Here is a 21,944-nt window from a genome sequence, read left to right on the forward strand (position 1 = left end):
TTACTGTCTGTCTAGTTTCACCCTTGGACTCAAATGAGAGGGGTCCCTGCCATGGGTCCTCTGCACAAGGCTCTTGTGCCTGTGGCCCTCCCCACAGGATGAGGAATCTGGGGGGCCCTCTTGAAGCCTGGACCCTCCCTTTAGAACATGCTTCTGATACATGGGGCCCCAGCATGCCCTCCCCAAATAGCTCCAAGCCCATCCCCTCAAGGGTGGACTAAGTCACCAGTGGGGTAGCCAAGTGGCAGCTGGCTGCAGGGGTTATGGGCAGTTTGCACACACAGACTACAATGTCCACGTATGAGCCCGTGAGCCTCTGCTTGGGGGAGGAGGGCTCTATAGGTGGGAAGATGAGAGGGAAGGCTGAGCCCAGAGCCTGGCCTTCTCCTACCACCACATTGGGGCATGGAACTTGGAAAAGTCAAAGACTTTTAAATTAGAACCTGGCCTTCCAGGTCATTATCAAGACACATTTGTCAAAGTAGGAGAATAGAACATATTTTATTTAACAGTTGTTAGCTTGATTGATAACTTTTAAATATTTAGACATATGGTATGAGGCCCCCGTGTGTACTCTTGCCCTGGCCCTGCTGGCAGTGAGGTGGGCTTGGGTCAGCCTCACCCGTCAGACCACAAGCTCCACCAGGGCAGGCAGCCCGTGCAGTGCCCCTGTCCAGAGCACAGCACCTGGCACAGAAGAGTGGATAATAAATACCGGCTGTGAGAAACAAATGGGATAATCCAAGCTAAATGCTTGGCATGGTGCTAATGTCCAATAAATATGAGCTGTCATTGTCTGTTGAATAAATGAACAGGTGGGTGGGAGGGGCTGGGGGCCAAGAGCCACAAGCTGAGGTGGCTTGTGTCTGAGGAGGGAAGGGACCCGCTGTTCCCTGGGATTCATACTTCCTTTCTTGAGGTTGTGTCCTCCTTCCCCACACCCTGCAGGCCTGCCCAGCTCTTCATGGCAAAGCGGGCCCCAGATGGGCATACTTGTGTGTCAGACTGCCAAAAGGGGCTGGGAGCTCCTGCTAGGGCTACGTCCCCCTCCTCTAGGACAGAACAGCTGGGGCAGTTTCCCTCTTTGCCTTCAGGGGCCTCCCCAGGTCCAGACAGAAAACACTCAGTTTAGTTCCTTTCCTTTCGCATAGGCCCAAAGGTTGGAGGGTGGTAGCTGAAAGGACTGATTTCCCCCCTACGCAGGCGGTGCTCTGGTGTGGGAGGAGCCTTTTCTGGGGAGTGAGGTCACTAACTGGACCTTGAGCAAGTCACATTGCGGCTGCAGGCCTCAGCATCCTCGTCTGTAAAATGGGATTGTGTGTGGAACTGGTGCATGCCATGAGTGGCAGATGCGAGGTGCGCACTTGGTGAATAGGAAGAAGCCTAGCACAGAATACCAGTGGGTCGGGGACAGCAGAGGCCCGGTATCCCCAACAGAAAAGCAGATGAAACTGGCGCACAGCCAGCCTGCGAGAGGCTCAGGCAGGAGGTCATCCCTGAGGCCTGAGGAGGACAGCTTCAGCCGCCCACACTGGGTCAGTCCTATTTCCACAGTAGGGAAGTGGTTACAGCTGCTTCATGACTGGACAGTGCCGGCACAGGGTCCACAGGGTCTCTGTGAGGGCCTCCACGAGGTGAGGGCCAGAAAGCAGCCAGGAAGCCCCCCACCAAACTCCTCCCCCAGCATCCACCATTCCAGAAATTCCAACTGTCACCCCCACACACCCTATCGCGCACGCACAGTAGGAGCGATGCAATAGAGAAAAAAACCTAATTAACCCCAAATAGGACGTGACTGGTGGGGGGGAGGGGGGAGGGGAGAGGGGTGGCAGGGGTGATGAGGAGTTGGGGGAAGGAATCACATTTTGCAGACTGCCCACTAGGGGTCACCGTACCCTCAAAACCGAGGGTGCAGAAGTCACACCTGCCTGCGGCTGTGCGCTGGCGGAAGGTCCCAGAGAGAAGGCCGGGCCGCGTGGCCTCCGCCGCCCAGCTTGTGTGGCAGGCCCTTGGCCGCCGCCCCAGTCGCAGGCCCGCAGTCAGTGCGGCGGGAAGATGTCCGCACACTGCTGCAGGATGAGCTCCACCACCTGGTTCTGGAACACCATGGTCATGGGCATGCTGGTCTCTTCCACTTCGGGCCGCAGCAGCGTGGGCCCGAACACAATGGCCACGCTCTGCACCGACATGCGGTTCTGCTCGCCGTGCTCGATCACCCTGCGGCAGGGGTGGGTGGGATCAGGGCTCCGAACTGCGGGGAGGCGCGGGGGGCTCCAGCCGGGACCTGCCTCCCCCTTCCCGCGCGGCACTTCTAGCTCACCGGCAGAGGTGCTGGAAGAGCATCCGCACAGTGTCATGGTTGGGAGCGGGCAGCGAGCGCACCAGGTCGCGCACACAGCGGCTGCGCTGGGCCTGGTCCTGCAACTCTGGGTGAAGGAAGGTTTAGAGGGAGGGAGTCGGAACTGGAGGTAGGGGGTGTCGGCTGGGCGAGGGGAGCCTGCTAAAGGGGTGGCCCGCCACGCCCCTTACCCCATCCGCCCCACCCGCCCCAGGTGCTCACTGATGGCTGCAATGAACTGGCGGAAGTGCGAGAAGGGGAAGAGGGGCTCGGGCAGCTCCCGAAAGAAGAGCTTCAGGGCGCCGGTGATAACGTGGACGTCCTCCCAGCGCCCGTCATCCAGGTCAAGGCGCTCATCTGTGCCAGAGGAAGGGAGGAGGATGGAAGGGAGGTCAGTACCCCTCGCGCCTTCAGGCTCTGGGGCAGGGGGTGGGGACAGGCCTCACCATGGTCCACCTTATAGCGCAGCTTCTGGATGGTGGCCAGGTTTCCACTGATGCGGTACAGCCCGTCGATGTCCAGCCCTGGGACAGAGGGAGGAGCTGATCCCAGGTTCGGGGGTAGAGGTAGGGTGGGGCTACGGGTCCCTGCTATGATTCCCAGTCAGGGCCTCCCGTACTTTCCCCCCTGGACCCTGCTTCCATCCAGGGGTCTTCAGCCTGCAGTCCTGGCAGGAGACCTGCGGGCACCCCAATGCCTGCCTCCCTCACCCCCACAGCGCACGTACCGCGGGCCTCGACGGCGCGGATGCACTGCTGCACAAAGCGTGGCACCCGGCTCCTCTCGCGCTCACACAGCGCGGCCAGCGCGCAGCCGAACACCTGGTCTAGGGGAGAGGCTCGTCAGTTCCCGTCCAGCTTGCGCCCCGTCCCGGTTCCCGGGTCCCTGCCCCCCGCAGGCCTCGGGTACCTTTGATGTAGCCCTTCTCCCGCAGCGACTGCAGTGTGGGCCGCCTCTGGAGGAACTTGCGGAGCTTGTACCGGACCTTGCTCAAGTCGCTCTCCAGGCCCCCGGGGCCCAGGGCGGGCGCGGCTGCCGCGGGGGAAGGCAGGACTGAGTCAGGAAGCAGCGCCGGGGCAGGCCAGGCAGGCCCCAGCAATCATCATTCCCCAGGAGAGGTCTCCTGGGAGCCCCCAGCCCATCCTGCCTTGCGCACACCTGCATTCGGCCGCGCGTCCTCCTCTTTCTCCTGCCAGCTTCCCAGGCGCTCACTCGCCCCGAAGTCCACTCTGCTGCTCTCGCTCTCCTCCTCTGGGGGCAGCTCTGCGGACTGGATTCCCATAGCCTCAGAAAGGTGGGGCCTTGAGCCAGCTGCGGGTCCTTCCAGGATGGGGCAAGGGACCCGAAATGCACTCCCAACAGTCATGGCCTGGAGACCCTCAGCGAAGAGTTCTCTCTTCCCTTAACCAGGTTAACTCTCCTTATCTCCACCAGTGAGCCTGAGAACATTCACCTCCCTTGGCTGCGTGGAGCCCTTAAGGTGCAGAGACAGTCATCCTGTTCTCCCACACCCCTTCCTATCCTGGCAACCCCTACCCACCTGGAGCCTTCTTCCTCTGTTTTCCTCAGTTTCTCTAACTAGGTCAGCATTCCTCAATACGTGGCTCCCAGTTCTGAGCCTGCACCTCCAGCTGTGGCTGGAGCTCTGCCAACAACTGTACCAATATCACCTCTCTGGCTCTGGATTCCTACCTCTATTAATACAGCCAAAAGCTGCACTCAATGTTGGCTCATAGGGAATTAAGGGTCAAAAAGCCCTGGGTCATTTCCAGGTCAGTAGTTGTCAGAAAGCCCCTGTCCTAGCTCTACTTATGCAATTGGTATTTTGAGCCTTAAAAAAATGGTCGACTATTAAAATCAATCCTTTAACATTTTATCTGCTAGTTTCAGCCTGCCGTTGGTTGGCTTGCAGAGTATGTATTTGGCCTTCTGCTTCCCGTGAAATGGGAAATTCCTTTAGAATGTGCCCCTACCGTCACCTGGAGAGTCTTCCTGCAGCGCCAACCCCAGGGCTGGATTCACAGACTTACAGAAGGCAGTTTCTTCAGCAGCCTACCCTGCCATCCCAGCCATTAGTGGGGGACTGCATTTACGTTACCCACTGGTACCTTAGAGCTCCCTGAGCCTGAGCAGAGGGCCCCACTCATAATGGCCACCACCTCCCCACCACCCGTAGAGGTTCTGGGCTCTGCTTACCAGCTCCTGGATGCCCTGAGCAATGGCCTTATGCCAGGTGCTGATGATAGCCTCCGAGTCATGCTGAATCAGGTACTCCGAGCCATCTCGGCTCCGCAGCTGGAGGGACACAAGTCACTGGGTCATCTCTGGTACCCTGGGTCTGCCCTGGGGGTAGGCACTCAGAGCTTAATGGAGCAAGGGCCTCACCCCAGGCCAAGTGTTGGATCTTCTGCCTCGCTTAAAGCAGTGGGTGACAGCATCTCTGTGTTACAGATGAGCAAACTGAGGCTCAGCAAGTTTTAGCTGCTTCTTCATGGGCACACAGCTAGTGAGTGATGAGCACAGAGCTGCATGGCTCAATTGTCTGGTACACTTTCCCTCCCCCATCCTGCCTCCCTGCAAACCACAGAACGTGGCAGGCCTCATGCAGAGCACTGGCCTGCAAACTAGGTGAAAGAAAATTCCTATGTGAGGCCAGGCACGGTGGCTCACACCTGTAATCCCAGCACTTTGGGAGGCCGAGGCAGGCTGATCACCTGAGGTCTGGAGTTCAAAACCAGCCTGGCCAACATGGTGAAACCCCATCTTTACTAAAAATACAAAAATTAGCCGGGCATGATGGTGGGCTCCTGTAATTCCAGCTACTTGGGAGGCTGAGGCAGAAGAATTGCTTGAACCTGGGAGGCGGAGGTTGCAGTGAGCTGAGATCATGCCCCTGCACTTCAGCCCGGGCGACAGAGCAAGACTCCATCTCAAAAACAAACAAACAAAAAAACCCCAGAAACTTCCTATGTTGAGACCCCTGTCTATTAGAAGCAACAGTGAAAATAGGGAGCGAGGATTTGAAAGCAGATCATGGCTGATCCCAGAGAAAGCAAGGTCTCCCCTTGCCCCTCCCCATACACACACTGAGGACTCAGAAACGTTGTCCCACCTTCTGCAGCCAGGAGTTCCCACCACTTCCCACACTTCAGCGTGGGCAGCACATCTTCTGTTAGCTCACTTCATCATGAAGAATAAATTAAACAAAACACCAGATGGAAACTTGCCACCGCAGGACTGATGCTCAAAGCCCTCTCTGAGTTGGATGGCAGCTTAGATGGATCCCTCATCAGCCTCTGGCTCTGAGGACCCAGTGTTCCAGGTTAATGTGAATGTTTAGCTGCAACAGCTCACACCAACCCTGCCCTTTCGATTCAGTGAGAGTCAGAGACAACAGAAACTGTCTCAGACCCCAGGACACAACTTCTAGAATTAGAGTGGACTGTCTTTGGCTGTCCTTTAAAACTTATACTTGAAGACTATTTAAACTGCTTTTTAAAATAAAAAGAGGCTGGGCACGGTGGCTCATGCCTGTAATCCCAGTACTTTGGGAGGCTGAGGCGGGCGGATCATGAGGTCAGGAGATTGAGACCATCCTGGCTAACACGGTGAAACCCTGCCTCTACCAAAAATACAAAAAATTAGCTGGCCTGGTGGCATGCACCTGTAGTCCCAGCTACTCAGGAGGCTGAGGCAGGAGAATCGCTTGAACCTGGGAGGCAGAGGTTGCAGTGAGCCGAGATTGCGCCACTGCACTCCAGCCAGGGCGAAAGAACGAGACTCTGTCTCAAAAAAAATAAAGAAAAGAAAAGAAAATGGCATATCGCATCCCCTAGCCCTCCCCTGCAAAGGCTAGAAAACCTTCAAGAGGCAGATAACACAGCCTCACTCTAATCAAAGCAGACAAGAGCCCTGCTCAAGATTACCTCAGAGAATGGCTTGACAACACTTCTAAAACAATAGCCATGATTTTTGGCAGCTCTCTCAAAACATAATCAGTTCACATTTGCAAGTTTCATATAGAAGGCAAAGCTGTATCATTACATAGCAATGTATTTCACAAAATATTCACCCCTAGCCATGCCCATAATCCTAGTGCTTTGGAAGGGCAAGGTGGGAGGAGTCCCTGAGACCAGGAGTTCAAGCCTAGGCGATATAGTGAGACTCTATGTCTAGAAAAAAATTTAAAAATTAGCCAGGCTTGCTGGTGTGCACCTATACTTCCAGCTACTCAAGAGGCTGAAGCGGCAGCATCACTTGAGCCCAGGAGTTGGAAGCTGCAGTGAGCTACGATCAGGCCACTGCACTCCAGCCTGGGCAACACAGTAAGACCCTATCTCTAAGAACAAACAAATTAACAAAATATTTATCCTGCTGACTGCACAGGCAAATGCTAGCAGCTTTCAGGGGACTGTTGCTGAAGTTTTCTCTGACTTTGGGGTGACTAGGAAGACCTGCTATGAAAATTTCCTGGGTCCAACAAAGCTATCCATCCTGAATGATATAAAATTTGGGGCTGTCTCTTGAGGAAAACCCTGGAGCTGCCTACAGGCCACCCTGCACGGAGGGAGGATGGCCAGCAGTCAACCAGGAGGCAGGGGCTCCTGATTTCCACTCAGGCCTGCCCACCTTCCCACTGGCCTGAGCAGCACCTGCCTTCCAGTCCTTGCCAGCAAAGACAACTCAGAAAGCCCTATTCTTTAACTTTCATCAAAAGCCCATCAGTGAAGACCTTCATCGAGAACTGTTTGAAGGATATCCCTAGCCCTCAAAGTAAGGGGAGAAACATGCCTAGCAAAGGTGATGTCTCAGACCGGGCATGGTGGCTCATGGCTGTAATCCCAACACTTTGGGAAGCCAAGGTGGGTAGATTACCTGAGGCCAGTAGTTTGAGACCATCCTGGCCAACATGGTGAAACCCTGTCTTTACTAAATACAAAAAATTAGCTGGGTGTGGTGGCAGGTGCCTGTAGTCCCAGCTACTCGGGAGGCTGAGGCAGGAGAATCACCTGAACCCAAGAGGCAGAGGTTGCAGTGAGCCAAGATTGCGCCACTGCACTCCAGCCTGGGCAACAGAGTGAGACTCTGTCTCAAATAATAATAATAATAATAATAATAATAATAATAATAATAATAATAAAGGTGATGTCACTCCTCAATTGAACACCATGGCAGATATTGTTAGTTGATCACAGAACTCTACCCTGCCAAGCCCAGAGAAGCCTTCAGAATTCTTCTCAAGAAGGTTCCAGGCGGCTGGGTACAGTGGTTCATGCCTGTAATCCCAGCACTTTGGTAAGCTGAGGCGGGTGGATTACGAGGTCAGGAGATCGAGACCATCCTGGCTAATACGGTGAAACCCCATCTCTACTAAAAATACAAAAAATTAGCTGGGCATGGTGGTGGGTACCTGTAGTCCCAGATACTTGGGAGGCTGAGGCAGGAGAATGGCATGAGCTCGGGAGGCGGAGCTTGCAGTGAGCCGAGATGGTGCCACTGCACTCCAGCCTGGGTGACAGAGCAAGACCCTATCTCAAAAAAAAAAAAAAAAAAAAAAAAAGGAAGGCTCCAGGCTGGGCACCATGGCTCACATCTGTAATCTCAACCCTTTGGGAGGCTGAGGCTGGAGGATCACTTGAGGCCATAAGTTTGAGACCTGCCTGGCCAACATAGTGAGACCCCATCTCTATAAAGACTAAAATTAGCCAGATGTGATGGAATGCACCTGTAGTCCTAGTTACTTGGAAGCCTTAGGTGGGAGGATCACTTGAGCCCAGGGGCTTGTGGCTTTAGTGAGCTATGACCGTGCCACTGCACTTCAGGCTGGGCAACAGAGCAAGACCTTGTCTCTAAAACAAAACAAAAAATAAAACAAAACGAAACCCCACAAGACTCCAGACCTACTCATCAGAGTAGCTCATGAGATGAAACCAGTTTTCCAACTTTGCTTTGTAGATATCCTGGCTCTAGAACTGAATGGAGCTTGGTGAATAATCACGAAACGACGCACTCAGGTTCCTTGCAGAATTGCTTTTTCTGAGCTCAGACATGAGGTCACACTCTTGGCCTTATCATAATGATGCTACCTGAAGCAGCCCCAGATCTTGAATTAAACCTCCCTGGAGCTGTTTTGCAGGGTACCTGCCGCGTGCTTCTAGATCCCATGTTCATGGAGCTACACACAAGAAATTTAAGAGTGAAGCCTTAGGAAAAACCTTTGATTCCCTCAACATCTAGGTGGGTTTTATTATTTTTTCAACAACAAAGAGACATGCACATGATAGCCCTTCTCTTTTCACCTCACCTAGCAGCAAAGTCAGAGCTAAATTTTCCTCAGTAACCACCACCTTAGTACATCATCTCCCCCTAATTCCTCTCCATCTTGAGTCCCATCTCTTACTTGTTTTCTGTGGTCCTGGCTTTTCAGTAAATTTGCCAGTTCACCACATGTGTTTCTGTTGTGAACTGCCTCAAACCTTCTAGGGACTGAGGTCAGGGTAAGAGTAGTTTACAAACAAGACAACATGTGGACAGTGAAGGGTGTGGCACTGGGAGTACCCTTCCTGGGTCTTCTCTCCCTTCCTGAGGGGGTAGCATGGTAGTCTTCTCCACTGCCCCGGTTTACTCACTGGGGATGCAGTCCAGTCAGAAATGGGGCAGGGAAGGGGACCTGGGGAGAAAGAGGTCTTCCAACCAGGCCTGTCACAGCAAGCAGCCAAGGACACGGAGCCTCCTGTCTCTCTCAGGCTGGGATGAGGGCTGCCATTCTAGGCAGGAGAATTTCCTCTCCCAGAGGTCCTACTCCTCACCACCCTCCAGGGCAAGGATTATTATTAACTCAACTCCTGGAGAGGGAACTGCAGAATCTGTGATGTTAGAAACACAGGACAGGTCCCCTGGGGTTGGGGGCCAGCATTGGCCTTGAGCCCCAAGAATTGGTAGCCCCAATTCCTCCCAGGTCCTCCTTCTTGGGGCTTGCCTACAGTAAGGATCCCAGAGCACTGCCAACAACTGCACCAATATCACCTCTCTGGCTCTGGATTCCTACCTCTATTAATACAGCCAAAAGCTGCACTCAATGTTGGCTCATAGGGAATTAAGGGTCAAAAACCCCCAGGTCATTTCCAGGTCAACAGTTGTCAGAGGGCTGACAGGCATCACTAAGCCCCTTCCCTCCTTCTCCCCACCCCGGCTACTTACCTCCAGCACATTCTTCCTACTGGATTTGTCTTTGGGGGCCCAGGAGAGAGTGGCCCCCCTCAGCTCCACTGTGTACTCGGGGGTGGAAAACTTGGAAGGCTGCCTCTGTGGGAGAGGGAGGAAGGTGACAGGGAGCCCTCAGCTCAGATGTGTCTGCTGTGGCACTCTGACCCTAGGAATAGGATGGGGTCTATGGCATGGCCAGGAAACAACTCTGGGGAAAAGAGCCCCAGGGGTTCCTGAACCCAGACCCTGATGCTTCTTAACCACAGAGCCTGCTGGCTGGCCTGTCCACTGCTGTCCACCCATCCAGGGGAGGACAGGAAAGGAGCGCAGTCTGCATCCCTGCAAGCAGGTATGCCCGCCCCCAGCCTCCCTGCCCTCCAGGCTGGAGCTGGCCACCCTCAAGACTGTTCCCCATCTCCAGCGGGCTAAAACTACTTGTCTTGGAGTGAAGCTGCCAGCATCACCCCCTTCCTGCCAAGGCCCAGCTCCTCTGACACTCATGAACCACTCTCTCAGACATCGTCATCTCCAAGCCAGATTAGATAGAGCAGATGGGGGCTGGGCACAGTGGCTCACGTCTGTAATCCCAGCACTTTGGGATGCCGAGGTGGGCGGATCACCTGAGGTCAAGAGACCAAGACCAGACTGGCTAACATAGTGAAACCCCATCTCTACTAAAAACACAAAAATTAGCCAGGCATGGTGGCACATGCCTGTAGTCCTAGCTACTCAAGAGGCTGAGGCAGGAGAACTCTGGAGGCAGAAGTTGCAGTGAGTCGAGATTACACCACTGCACTCCAGCCTGGGCGACATAGCGAGACTCTGTCTCAAAAATAAATAAATAAATAAATAAATAAATAAATAAATAAAAGCAGATGGGGTGGTCCCTGCCCTGAGGGCCTGGCCTTACCAGGCCGCCTGCAGCTGAGGTCTTTGAATCCTTGAAGAATGTCAGGACACCACCCTCCAGCACAGTCCAGGAGGCACTCCAGTGCTTCTTCCTAGGTGGGGGTGGGGAAGTAGGGGTGGCAGAACTTAGATTTGGTCCTGGGTTGAGGGCCCCTCCTACCCCAGGAACAAGTCAGAGCTTAGGAACACAGGCTAGGGCACCCCACTATGAGGGTTAGAATCCCGACTCTAACACCTAGCAGCCAAAGGACCTTGAGCAAGTCACTTTATCTCTCAGTGTCTCATGTCCACAGAGGACCACTCACAAAATTGTTGTGAGGATTAACAAGAGCCTGGCGTATAGGAAGTGCTCAGTGAACATCATCACCAAGGCCCACCCTGCCCCGGCCTGGGTGTAGATGGGCTCTCACCGGAGCCGCTTTCCCTTTTCTGCCGTCTTGGTGCGATGGAGCACCCCTGCCTTGTCCAACGTCTTGGTCTAAGAGAGAAAAGAGAGAGAAGGTGCAAGAGTGGGTAGTTAAGGGGTGAGCTATGGGGAGTAGAGGCTGGTCACCTGCTCAGCTGCCACTCTCTATGGTCTGAGCCCATGGCCCCACTGAACCCTCCTCGCCAGCCCCACCACCTGGCTGGGGGTAGGGGGTGATGCCTACCCTCACAGCAGCTGTGGCAGGACAGACTTCCTCCCAGCTCCCAACCTCATCCAGCTCTGCAGGGACCTATGGGGAAGACAGATATGTCCCGCCCAGTCCCTCCTCCCAGACCTCCAGAAGCCCCCCAATGCTACTGTGGTGGTCCTGCCAGGACCTCAATGGCTCCTTCCCTACCTTCTCCTCTGGAGGGCTGGCCTGGGCTGGGGTGTCATCATCCTGGCTGGATTTATGGATGCTTCGAGGGGCAGGGACAGGGACCTGGGGAGAAAGACACAGTCGTATGTGATCTCTTCCTCTCTCCCCAGCACCCCCCTTTCCCCAGGTTGTTACCTGGGGCAGCTCCCATCGAACGGAGGAGTCCTCTGGATTGTAGAAGTATGGCTTCCCGTGAGGGTCCTCCAGCCTCACCCACTGTGGAGAGAGGAACGGTCAGGGCCTCCCGCCCTGCTCATGAGAAGGGAGGAAAAGGTGCCCTCCAACCAGGTTCCAAGACAGCACCAGGGAGTCTGGAGGGGCAGGTGCAGGTGATGCGTTTGACGGGTTTAGGCTCTTTGTGGGAGCTACAATTTAGAGCACTCAGGCGACCTATTAGTGAGGAAGGTTGTGGGGAGGACTCCGAGGCTGGCCGGGTCCATCTGCCCGCTTCGCCTACCTGCTCCTGGGTGAAGTGGTTGGTGTAGAGCATCTGCTTGTCCTGGCTGACATGACAAGACCAGCCGGGGGGTGTGGTCAAGGGAGAGGTGGGGCCGGGCTCACCGAAGGAGCCCACGGGAGAATAGTCCTCCTCGGGGTAACTGGTCAGTGACTCGGGGTAGTCCGTCTCAGGGGTGGGGGGCTGCGGGGAACAGAAGGTAGAGTCAGAGGCTCTGATGGCCAGTACTGCCCGCTAGCCCTGCCGTTTTGGACCAGGCCCACCCCTTTGCTCTCTGGTCCCTGGAGCTGTGGGAGCAGGAGGTAGAGTCAGAGATACTCAGAGGTAGCTCCGCCCACCCTGGCCCCGCCCCTCACCCTCTGGTCCCTGGGGCTGTGGGAGCAGAAGGCGTCAGAGGCACTCAGAGGTAACCCCGCCCACTCCAGCCCTGCCCCAACCCTGTGCTCCCCGCGTCTATAAAACAGGAGGCGGGGCCAGAAGTGCTTAGAGGTAGCCCCGCCCACTCCAGCCACGCCCTTCACCGAGCGGTCCCTGGGTCTGTGGGAGCAGGAGAAGGAGTCAAAGGCTCTCAGAGGTAGCCCTGCCCACCCATCACCACCCCTCACCCGTGTGTCCCTGGGCCTCTGGGAGCAGGAGGCAGGATCAGAGGAGCTCAGAGGTAGACCCGCCCACTCTGGCCCTGCCCCTCACCCGCGGGTCCCCGGGGCTGCCAGGGCTCAGGCCCGGCTGCATCTCGAACTCCTCCTCGGGCTCGTTCTCGGCCTCGTCCTCCCAGGCCGTCTCGCCCGTCAGCGGGTTGTAGAAGAACACTCTGCGGCTCTCCTCATCCCAGTACTGGCCCCACTCGGTCTCGAGGCTCACGTGGCTGTCCACCGAGGCAGGGGAGGTGGCTGGGCTGGCGGCACCCTCGGCAGCCTCAAAGGGCGACTCCCAGGTGGTAACTCCCGTGTCTGGATTGTAGTAGTAGGGGCGCCCGGTGCCCGCGTCCGTGTGCGTCTCCCACACTGGGCTGGGGAGGGGGACCGCAGTGGCGCTTGGCGAAGTGGCCCGGGGCTGCCTCTCTATGTTCGCGTACACGGGCTCCGGGGGGTCGTCCACCTGTGGGAGGAAAAAGGAGGAATTTTGTGTTTTCAGAAACCTTCCAAAATGCTAACAGAGGTCCCCTCTGGGCAGTGCGATTATAGGGGTTTGTTTTTGTTTTATTTTCTTTAAACTTTTCTGCAGCCTCAAAATTTTGTACAACGAAGCTTTTTAAAAATCACAGTTCTTCTGTTGACTGTGACAACATCACTAATATGTAAACTCCTTGAAAGGGGAAGCGCCTGTTTGAAGTGGCCTCTCCCTGAGCTTTAGCCCCTTGGGCGACCTTTGAAAAGTCACACTACCTCTCTGCCTCAGTTTCCTGGGTGTAAAATGTCTGCTCTGCCCACTCCGGAAATTGTAGTGAAGAGTGAATGAGGAAATGCTCTTGAAAGTGCTTTGTGAAGTGTTCAGTGCCCCAGATGGCTAGGTCAATTACATTAATTTTATTTATCAATAATAATAAAACATTGATAACCCAGTTCTCACAACTGTGTACTCACAGAGGCAAGTCAGAGGTTGGGCAGGAACTGAGAAGTGGCCTGGGGGATGCCCCTGTTTGTGGTGCCCATTCAGGGCCCTGCTGCATTCTTTTTTTGTTTTTTTGAGATGGGGTCTTGCTCTGTCGCCCAGGCTGGAGTGTGGTGGTGCAATCTTGGCCCACTATAACAGCCGCCTCCCGGGTTCAAGCTGTTTTCTTAAAGCCCCATTAAAAGTTCCCACCCCACCTCCCTCCCAGCCCAGAAAGCTCTGGGACTGGACTCAGTACCGTGTCTGGATTTGGGGACTGAACTTTTCAAGGTGAAGTTTGCAGGTGTCAGAACCAATTCCAGACAAGAGAGGGAGAGAGGACAGCCAGATGGGCTGGAGAATGGAGGGGCAAAGAGAGGTGAATCATATTCCAACACCCCAAAGGAGAGTGAGGGCAGCTGGGGGTTCAATCACATAGAACATAAACCTAGCCATGTTTAAGCCTCCCAGAACAGAGGCTCTCCTGACTCACACCTCAGAGCTCCCTGCGGGCTGCAGGGCGAAGTCTAAGCCCTTAACCAGGCACAAGAGACAGTCCCCTCACCGGCCTGTGCTTCCACTATTATTTCCTGCCACTCCTTGCCCCTTGCCTTGAACTTTAAGCTCCAGTAGCACCAGTTGCTAGAGGTCCCCACCTTCCCTGCTGTTTCCTCCAGGCCTAGGCTCATTTGCAGCCTGCCCAGGCCCATCTCCACCCCTTTTTATGCCTGGCTGACTCCAATTCCTTCGTCAGGACTCAGCTCAGGTGCCAGGTTCCAGCCTTTTCCCAAGATTCCCGCCATCGCCATGCCCCCACATTCAGCCCAGCACCCTCAGCTCCACAGAGGGACAGGCGACTACATTCTCGAACCCCAGGCAGCAGCATGGCATTACTACTATTTTCTTTTCTTTTTTCTTTTTTTTTTTTGAGACAAAGTCTCTCTCTGTCGTCCAGACTGGAGTGGAGTGGTATGATCTCGGCTCACTGCAACCTCCGCTTCCCACGTTCAAGCGATTCTCGTGCCTCAGCCTCCCAAGTAGCTGGGATTACAGGCATGCGCCGCCACACCTGGCTAATTTTTGTATTTTTAGTAGAGATGGGGTTTTGCCCTGTTGGCCAGGCTGGTCTTGAACTCTTGACCTTAGGTGATCCACCCACCTCGGCCTCCCAAAGTGCTGGGATTACAGGCTTGAGCCACCATGCCCGGCCGATTACTATTTTCTAAGCATACACAAAACTTCAGGGGAAAGCGGATTTCCACATTTCAATTTTTTTTTTTCAGAAACTTTCCAAAATGCTAACAGAGGTCCCCTCTGAGCACTGTGATTATAGGGGTTTATTTTTGTTTTGTTTTCTTTGAACTTTCCTGCAGCCTCAAAATTTTGTACTACAAAACTTTCAAAAAATCACAGAAGTTCCTCTGCTGACTGTGACACCGTCACTAAGCTGTAAACTCCTCGAAAGAGGAAGCACCTGTTCAAGGTGGCCTCTCCCTGAGCCTTAGGCAGACGCCAAAAAGAAAAAAAAAATCATTTTTCACCAAACTGATGCTAAAAAACCAAAGCAAACCAAGCCAAAACAACAAAAAGAATAAGGAAAAGAAGAACATTCGTTCACCCAACAAAGATTCGCCTGCTCTGCGCCAGGCGCTGTTCGAAGCACGGGGAATGCAGCAGTGAAGAAAGGGACACAAATCCCTCCCCAGCAGAGCTGGCACTCAAGTGCACCTGTGTGTAAATGGCAGGGGTGATGAGTAAATGGACAGCATGTCAGTGCTGATCACTGCTAAGCAAGAAAGGAAAACACTGTCAAAGAAGAGGATGTTACACGGTGCTGGTCCCCAGGTGCCCGGGGTCAGAGAGAGCTGGGGATCCCAGCCCATCAGTTCTTCGCTCCTCTCCCCTTCCTCTAGGCTCCTGTGTGGCTGAGAGGGGACCCTCCACCCCACTTCTCCTTTCTCTACCCCCACCACAGCCCTGATGTGGCATCCTGTAGTCCAACCACAACAGGACTCTCACTGGCCCCCAACAGAAAAGGCATCCTCCCACCTCCATGACTTTGCTCCAGCCGTTCCCTCAGCCTGGAATTCCCTTCTCTGGTTCTCTGCCTACCCAAATCCTGCTGTCTCACGGTGCTCAGCTGACAAGCCTCTCCAGGGAGAGGCCAAACCTGCTGGCACTCTGCTCACTGCTCTGGTGGGGCCCAATGGCGTTCTGCCTTGGTGGGCAGCCAGTTGTCCAGTCATCTGCCCACCTCCTCTGCCCCAAAAGGCAGGATTTTCTTGAGAGCAAGACTAAGGATAATGTAGCTGATTCCATTTGCCGCCCAGCAGCTGGGCCAATGCCCTGAAGCACACAGCAGGTCTGCCACAAACACTTACTGCTTGAGTACACAAGTCTAACCCATGCCAAGTTTCAGCAACAAACACGCCTGACATGGCAGGAGAGCCTGGAATGAGTTGAGTTTTCTGAGGAGGAAGGTTGGAGCCACAGAAACCAGGAGATTCCTGGGGAGGGCAGGATGGAAGCAGCAGGGAAAGGAAGGCAGAGGAACTAGACACACCTGCCATCCTCCCAGCTGAACCCACTGGGGCAGGGGTTGAAAGGCCCCACCGGGGTGGATGAGCTGATAAGGAGCAGGCTCTTTGGAGCAGGAGTTTCTACTTGGCAGGCTGTGGGCTGTGGCTGAGTCCCCAAGGAGTCCCAGGCCAGTGAGGCTGATGGGGTCTTCACACAAAGGAACATCCCCAGCAGGTACAGAGGAGATTTGGGAGGTAGACGTTTAGGTCCCCAGCATGACAGGGCTGTCACAAGGAAGAGAAGACATGGTATCACGCTGCAGGGGCAGAGCAGCGTTCCTCTGAAGGAAGCATTCTGAGGACTGGGCCTGCCAGAGACACAGGCTGCTTCTGGAGGTAGCAGGGGACGCTTGCTGGAGGTGACTGAGCAGAGTCTACTCCCTGTTAGGGAAGCCACAGCCCTGTGGTGGGCATTGAACTGCAGCATCCTTCAGGCCCCTTCAAACTCTAGAACTCTCTGCAGACCCCGCGCAGTGCTGAGCTAGAGATGCCTCCTCTCCTGGCAGAGCCTCAGCTGGGTTCTGACCAGCTCCTGGGACCAGATGCAGTCACGCCCTCCACATCCTCTGGCCTTCAAGGAGTTACAGCAGCGCCTGCCGCTCCTACCCTCCTCCTTGCTCCCATGCGTGGAGGTCCAGCAAGACCCAGATGCAGCTCATAAACAGGGGCCTGACCACAGAGCCAAAGGCTCTTGGGCCGCATCCTAGAGACAAGAAGTGGCCTTCCCACCCCAGGCCAGAGGAGGAGCCAAGAGGGACCTGGCTGTCAAGCTCCAGGCTGCCCAGCCCCCTGGCACTTCCTTACAGTGGTTCAACCCTTGTCTCCAGTTCCCTCCCCTGTCCACAAGCAGGTGGCAGTCCTGCCACTCTTGCCCCAAGCTGACCACCTCTTGGATGGGCCTCTAAGAAGGAAAGAGAAAAGGAAGTATGAGCCCCAACTTCCAAGAGGCTCCGTGCTCTGAGTCCCAGCTCGCGCAGCTCCTAACAGGGCTTGGGGTAGAGGTCCACGGGGCACCCCTTGACCCCAGCGTCCCCTACCTGTGCCCGCAAGGCTCGACTCTGCCTCCTAGTCACTTTGGCGATCATGTCCACCATCCTGGCCCCTCCGAGCTGCCGGGACAGAGCCCTGGGAAGGTTTTGGGGGTGGAGCCCAGGGGGCACTACCCCAGTGCTGGCACAGGGCAACAGGGAAACAAGAAGTTGCCTCGAGATGGCGGGAGGCTGAGACTCCAGCCCATTTCCTGTCAGGGCTGCGGAAGTGTTGCTTGTGTTGGGGCGGGTCGGGTGGAGGGGCCTTAGATTGGGGATATTTTTATGCTTCTAGAAATACCGCTGGCTGCCCCACTCAGTGCTCTAATGACCAGTGAGCCGCATCCCAGGCCCAGACATAGCCATGGTGTGGGCTGCACAGGGGAAGATCAGGGCCAGACCCAGGCACAGCACAAACTGCACAGAGAGAATCACAGCTGAGCCTGTGGGGGAGGGGCGCACTGCACAGACAGGGCGGGCAGAGGAGGTGCTGAGTGCTGGGGGCCTGGGCTGGCCTGGAGTGGCTCCTGGGGCGGAAACAGGACAATGAGTGGTTGTCCACTCCCTCTAGGCCCAGGGAGGGCGTAATGGGAAAGAGGAAGCGTGTGGGGGGAGGGGAAGGGTTCCCAAAGAGGAAGGGGTCTGGGCAGATGTGATATCACAGGGAGCTGGCGTCTGGACTGTGCCAGCTCCGAGGAGGACAGGAAGAATTCTGACCATACCACTATCTGCCCGCCTGACCACCTGGGTCTGTCTCCTCCAGACTCAGTCACCAAGATGCACATGCCCTCCCCTGCCTGCATGCCCACATGGGCCCACTCCCACTTGCGTGTCCACATACATGTACAAGTATGCCCGTGCCTGTCCCCTCTTCTCTAAGGACCCAGAGAAGAGGGCCAGGCACCAGCTTCTTCCAGGAGGAAGACTAGATCTTCTCCCTGGCCTCTCTTCCCTTCACCCCCTCGTGTGCGGTGTTAGACCCCAGCCACATGCCCTGAGTGAGAAGTTGCAGCCCCTCCTCTGAGCCCATAGGCCCATCTTGTCTTCCCTCCTCCCTTAGAAGTGCTTCCTCTCCAGGCTTAAGGGTCAGGCAGCACTAAGCCCACGAGCCTACCCCTGCTGAAGGCTACCTCCCTTCCAGGTCAGGCTCTGACCCCCGCCCTCCCACTCTAGGCCCATTCTTCCTCCTCCGGCCCCCACCCTGGCTCTGTTTTTCTCCCCTGCCGTGTCCCTCAGCCCCTCCTCTCCTGTACCCATTGTGGACTGGGGACAAGGACCCCAAGCAGAGCCAGGCACAGTGTGAATGTGGGGCATGAGACACTTGGAGAGATCACACTAGGAGCAAGACTGGGCCCCATGCCCTGCTCTGCCCGCAAAAGCTCTCGTACCAGTGTCCCATTCCCTGTGCCTGACTCAGAAGCCCAGACCCCAGGGGTAGACTAATCCCCTCCTCCCTACCAGGGCAGAGGACAGCAGGAATCACAGAAGGTTGGAGGCCTCATGCTTATCACATACCTGACCCATCTCTCTGTCCCCACCCTGAGGCTAGGGATGCGGACTCACACACACACACACATACCACACACGTGTGCGTGCATATGACAGGTCACCAAGGGATATACAACCAGGTCCCAGAGACAGGAAGAGCCTCTGTAAATTCTAGAGAGGCCAGAAACTCTGAGCCACCAGGGAGGAGCTGGGTGGGGAGGGGAGAGAGGAGGACAGGTGTGGAACTCAGGCCCTCAGCACTGCCCTGCAGGTAGAATGGGGGGCAGGGACTTCCTGTGGCCAGGGCCAGGAGTGTCAGTGTCAGGGCTGGGACTGCAGAATGGGCAGCCAGCAACTCACCTGGCATCTCACCTGCTTCTCTTCCCCAGTAGGAAGCTGGGCCCCCACGATGGAGGTCTCCCAGGGAGCTCCAGCCCCAAACTATAGGGACTGAACAAACTCACACAGTTCCTGCCTGCTCTTGGCCACAGAAGTTGGCCCTCAGGCCCTGTCTGGGCTTCCCTTCCCCCAGCGAGAGGAGGTGATGACCACAGTGGCTCCCCAGTGGGGTCCGCCTCCCTCCACCACACCCTCATCCCTCTGAGAGGCACAAGGGGGAGGATCAGGAGAGGTTCTAGAACAAACCAGCTGCACAATACCCCTCCTCTCCCTGCTGTGACCTCACTCTTCCCTCCCAAACCCTCATAGGAAGTGCTGGGACAGGAGCAGGTGTACTAGGAAGATACAGTCCTCTGGGGCTGGAGGCAAAATGAACACCTCCAAACCAGGACTTGGTCCAGGAACTGACTCAGGGGCTGGTGAGGGGACATGATGTCCTTTGTTGACTCAGTGAGTGTGCTCTGTGCCACCCAGGCCAGGTGGAGGGGGAGCCGGAAAGAATGGTGATCTTTGCCTCAAGGAGCTCAGCCATGTCCACACGACAGGTCCCTCCCCCAACACATGTTCTCCAGGACAGAAACTGGGTCTCCCCTTAACCATCCCGTCCTGACCCAGAGCTACATGTCCAGGGGCAGGATCAGGGGAGCTGGGGGTGACCCCACAGGGTCCTGGGCCTTAGGCCTCAGTAGGCTTTGGGGAGCCGTGCCTAGCCCAGCCCTCTGAGATGCTGATGGAAGTGGTTTGGGCTGGGACCTGGGGAAAGTGTTTAATTTGAAGCCTCCTTCGGTGATTTGACTGTGCCTCCCAGGTGAGGCACCACGGCTCAGTATAATCTTTTTTTTTTTTTTTTCTTTTTTATAATATGGAGTCTTACTCTGTCACCCAGGCTGGGGTGCAGTGGCTCGATCTCAGCTCACTGCAATCTCTGCCTCCCAGGCTCAAGTGATTCTCCTGCCTCAGCTTCCTGAGTACTGGGATTACAGGTGCCTGTCACCATGCCCAGCTAAGTTTTGTACTTTTAGTAGATACGGGGTTTCATCATGTTGGCCAGGCTGGTCTCAAACTCCTGACCTCAAGTGATCCGCCACCTGGTCTCCCAAAGTGCTGGGATTACAGACAGGAGCAGCCCAGCTGGCTCAGTGTCATCTTATTGCATGGATGTGTGGGGAGATTCCAAACCTAACAGTTTCAGGTGAGACCCTTTTCTTGGGCTTGGGGCAGAAGCTTCCATTGATTCAAAGGGAAGAAGAGTGAAGCTGGAGTCCAGAGACTCGGGCTCTTGTCTAGGCTCTACTTCAGCTTCCCGACGAGCAGCCGCTTGAATTTCTGGCCTCAGCTTCTCCATCTGTAGAACAGAGCTGTCAAACCCTACCGTGTCACAGGGCTGCTTCTGTGAAAGAGCCGAGCGGGCCCTGGGTTTCCACACCCATGGGGATTGGGGGAAAGCAGGCCTGCACTTCTGCTTTTCTGCCTTCGGGTTTCGATTGGGTGCCCTCAGCTGTGGACTCTGTCCCCAGCCTCTGGGTGAACTCATGGGGCTGCCTGCCTGGCCTGCTCCTCCAAGGCAGGGTGGGAGCTGGGGTGGGGCTTCCTCAGGGCTCACACCACCTGTGCTCTAAGTAAGGCTGGCAGAGACCCAGCAGGGCCGCTGGGGCCAGGAGGGATCAGAAATGGTCCATGAGGGGCCTGGCGTGGTGGCTTAGGCCTGTAATCCCAGCACTTTGGAAGGCTGAGGCAGGAGGATCACTTGAGGTGAGAAGTTTCAGACCAGCCTGGTCAACATAGTGAAACCCCGTCTCTACTAAAAATACAAAAATTAGCTGGGCGTGGTGGCATGCACCTGTAATTCCAGCTACTCAGGAGGCTGAGGCAGGAGAATTGCTTGAACCTGGGAGGCACAGGTTGCAGTGACCGAGGATCGCACCACTGCACTCCAGCCTGGGTGACACAGCGAGACTCCGTCTCAAAAAAAAAAAAAAGAAGAAGAAATAGCCCATGAGGGAACCTCCCAGTCAGCAAAGCCTGTAGGGATGAGCCAGGCTAGGGAGGTGGGAAAATGAGACCAAGGAGTGGTCACCTTCTGCCCACCCCCTCAAACGTATCTGTGTTTGCACCCACCATTCCTTCCCCCTCCCCCAGTGGAAGGCACAGGGCCCTGCCATCCAAGCCAACGTCCCCAGCCCAGGCCTGAAGGACCCCATTGCCTCCCACTTGCTCGGAAGTGGCCTCACCTCAAATCTCCAACCCTTCCTTTCTGACTACCTTTGTCCCTTTCTCATTTCAACAAACTCAAGGCCTCACCTTTTTTTTTTTTTTTAGACAGCGTCTTCCTCTGTCACCCAGGCTGGAGGGCAGTGACATGATCATGGTTCACTGCAGCTTTGACTTCTTGGACTCAAGCAATCCTGCTTCAGCCTCCCAAGTACCTGGCAGTACCGGCCCACACCACCATGCCCAGCTTTTTTTTTTTAGAGACAGGGTCTCACTATGTTGCCTAGGCTGGTCTTGATCTCAAGAAATCCTTGAGATCCTTGGGCTCAAGAAATCCTCCCACCTCAGCCTCCCAAAGTGCTGGGATTACAGGCATGAGCCACTCCACCCAGTTGGTCTCTCCATCTTAAAAAGAAAATGTTGGCCGGACACAGTGGCTCACGCCTGTAATCCCAGCACTTTGGGAGGCTGAGGCAGGTGGATCGCTTGAGGTCAGAAGTTCAAGACCAGCCTGGCCAATGTGGTGAAACCCCATCTCTACTAAAAATACACACATACACACAAAATAGCCAGGTGTGGTGGCGGGCGCCTGTAGTCCCAGCTGCTTGGGAGGCTGAAGCAGGAGAACCACTTGAACCCCAGATGTTGCAGTGAGTAGAGATCACACCGTTGCTCTCCAGCCTGGGTGACAGAGAGAGAGTTCATCTCAAAAAAAAAAAGTTCGTTCCCTGGACCCAGTTCTGCATCCCCTTTTAACAACGAATTCCTTTTTCCTTCCTCCTGTTTGAGCCAACTTCTCTGTCCCCTCACTTAGACAGCCAGCCCACTGCTGGCCTTCCACCACTTCCTTGATGACAGATCTGGTCCTTCGCTGGCCTGACTTCTCTCCAGTGT

General features: G+C 55.3%; 1 protein-coding gene across 2 annotated transcripts; it reads right to left on the minus strand.

Annotated features, from left to right (window-relative positions):
• Window positions 1–476: 476 nt before the first annotated feature.
• On the minus strand, window positions 477–17,148 carry ARHGAP27 (Rho GTPase activating protein 27). Of its 2 annotated transcripts, XM_017876146.1 has the most exons (17): window positions 16,962–17,148; window positions 12,446–12,853; window positions 11,756–11,938; window positions 11,434–11,514; window positions 11,278–11,361; window positions 11,104–11,169; window positions 10,864–10,931; window positions 10,455–10,545; window positions 9,539–9,643; window positions 4,535–4,633; window positions 3,497–3,608; window positions 3,248–3,370; window positions 3,066–3,164; window positions 2,785–2,862; window positions 2,561–2,695; window positions 2,321–2,426; window positions 477–2,217 (listed from the first exon to the last, which is right to left on the minus strand). In XM_017876146.1, exons 1-17 carry the CDS (start codon window positions 17,016–17,018, stop codon window positions 2,040–2,042), a joined length of 2,073 nt encoding a protein of 690 aa, XP_017731635.1. In that variant the 5' UTR covers window positions 17,019–17,148; the 3' UTR covers window positions 477–2,039. The 2 variants fall into 2 exon arrangements, with proteins under 2 accessions (XP_017731635.1, XP_017731636.1); XM_017876147.1 differs by lacking the exon at window positions 11,104–11,169.
• Between the last annotated feature and the right edge of the window lie 4,796 nt (window positions 17,149–21,944).

Source organism: Rhinopithecus bieti, unplaced genomic scaffold (assembly GCF_001698545.2).
Source record: "Rhinopithecus bieti isolate Rb0 unplaced genomic scaffold, ASM169854v2 scaffold_10088, whole genome shotgun sequence".
In the NCBI taxonomy this organism is placed as follows: Eukaryota; Metazoa; Chordata; class Mammalia; order Primates; family Cercopithecidae; genus Rhinopithecus; species Rhinopithecus bieti.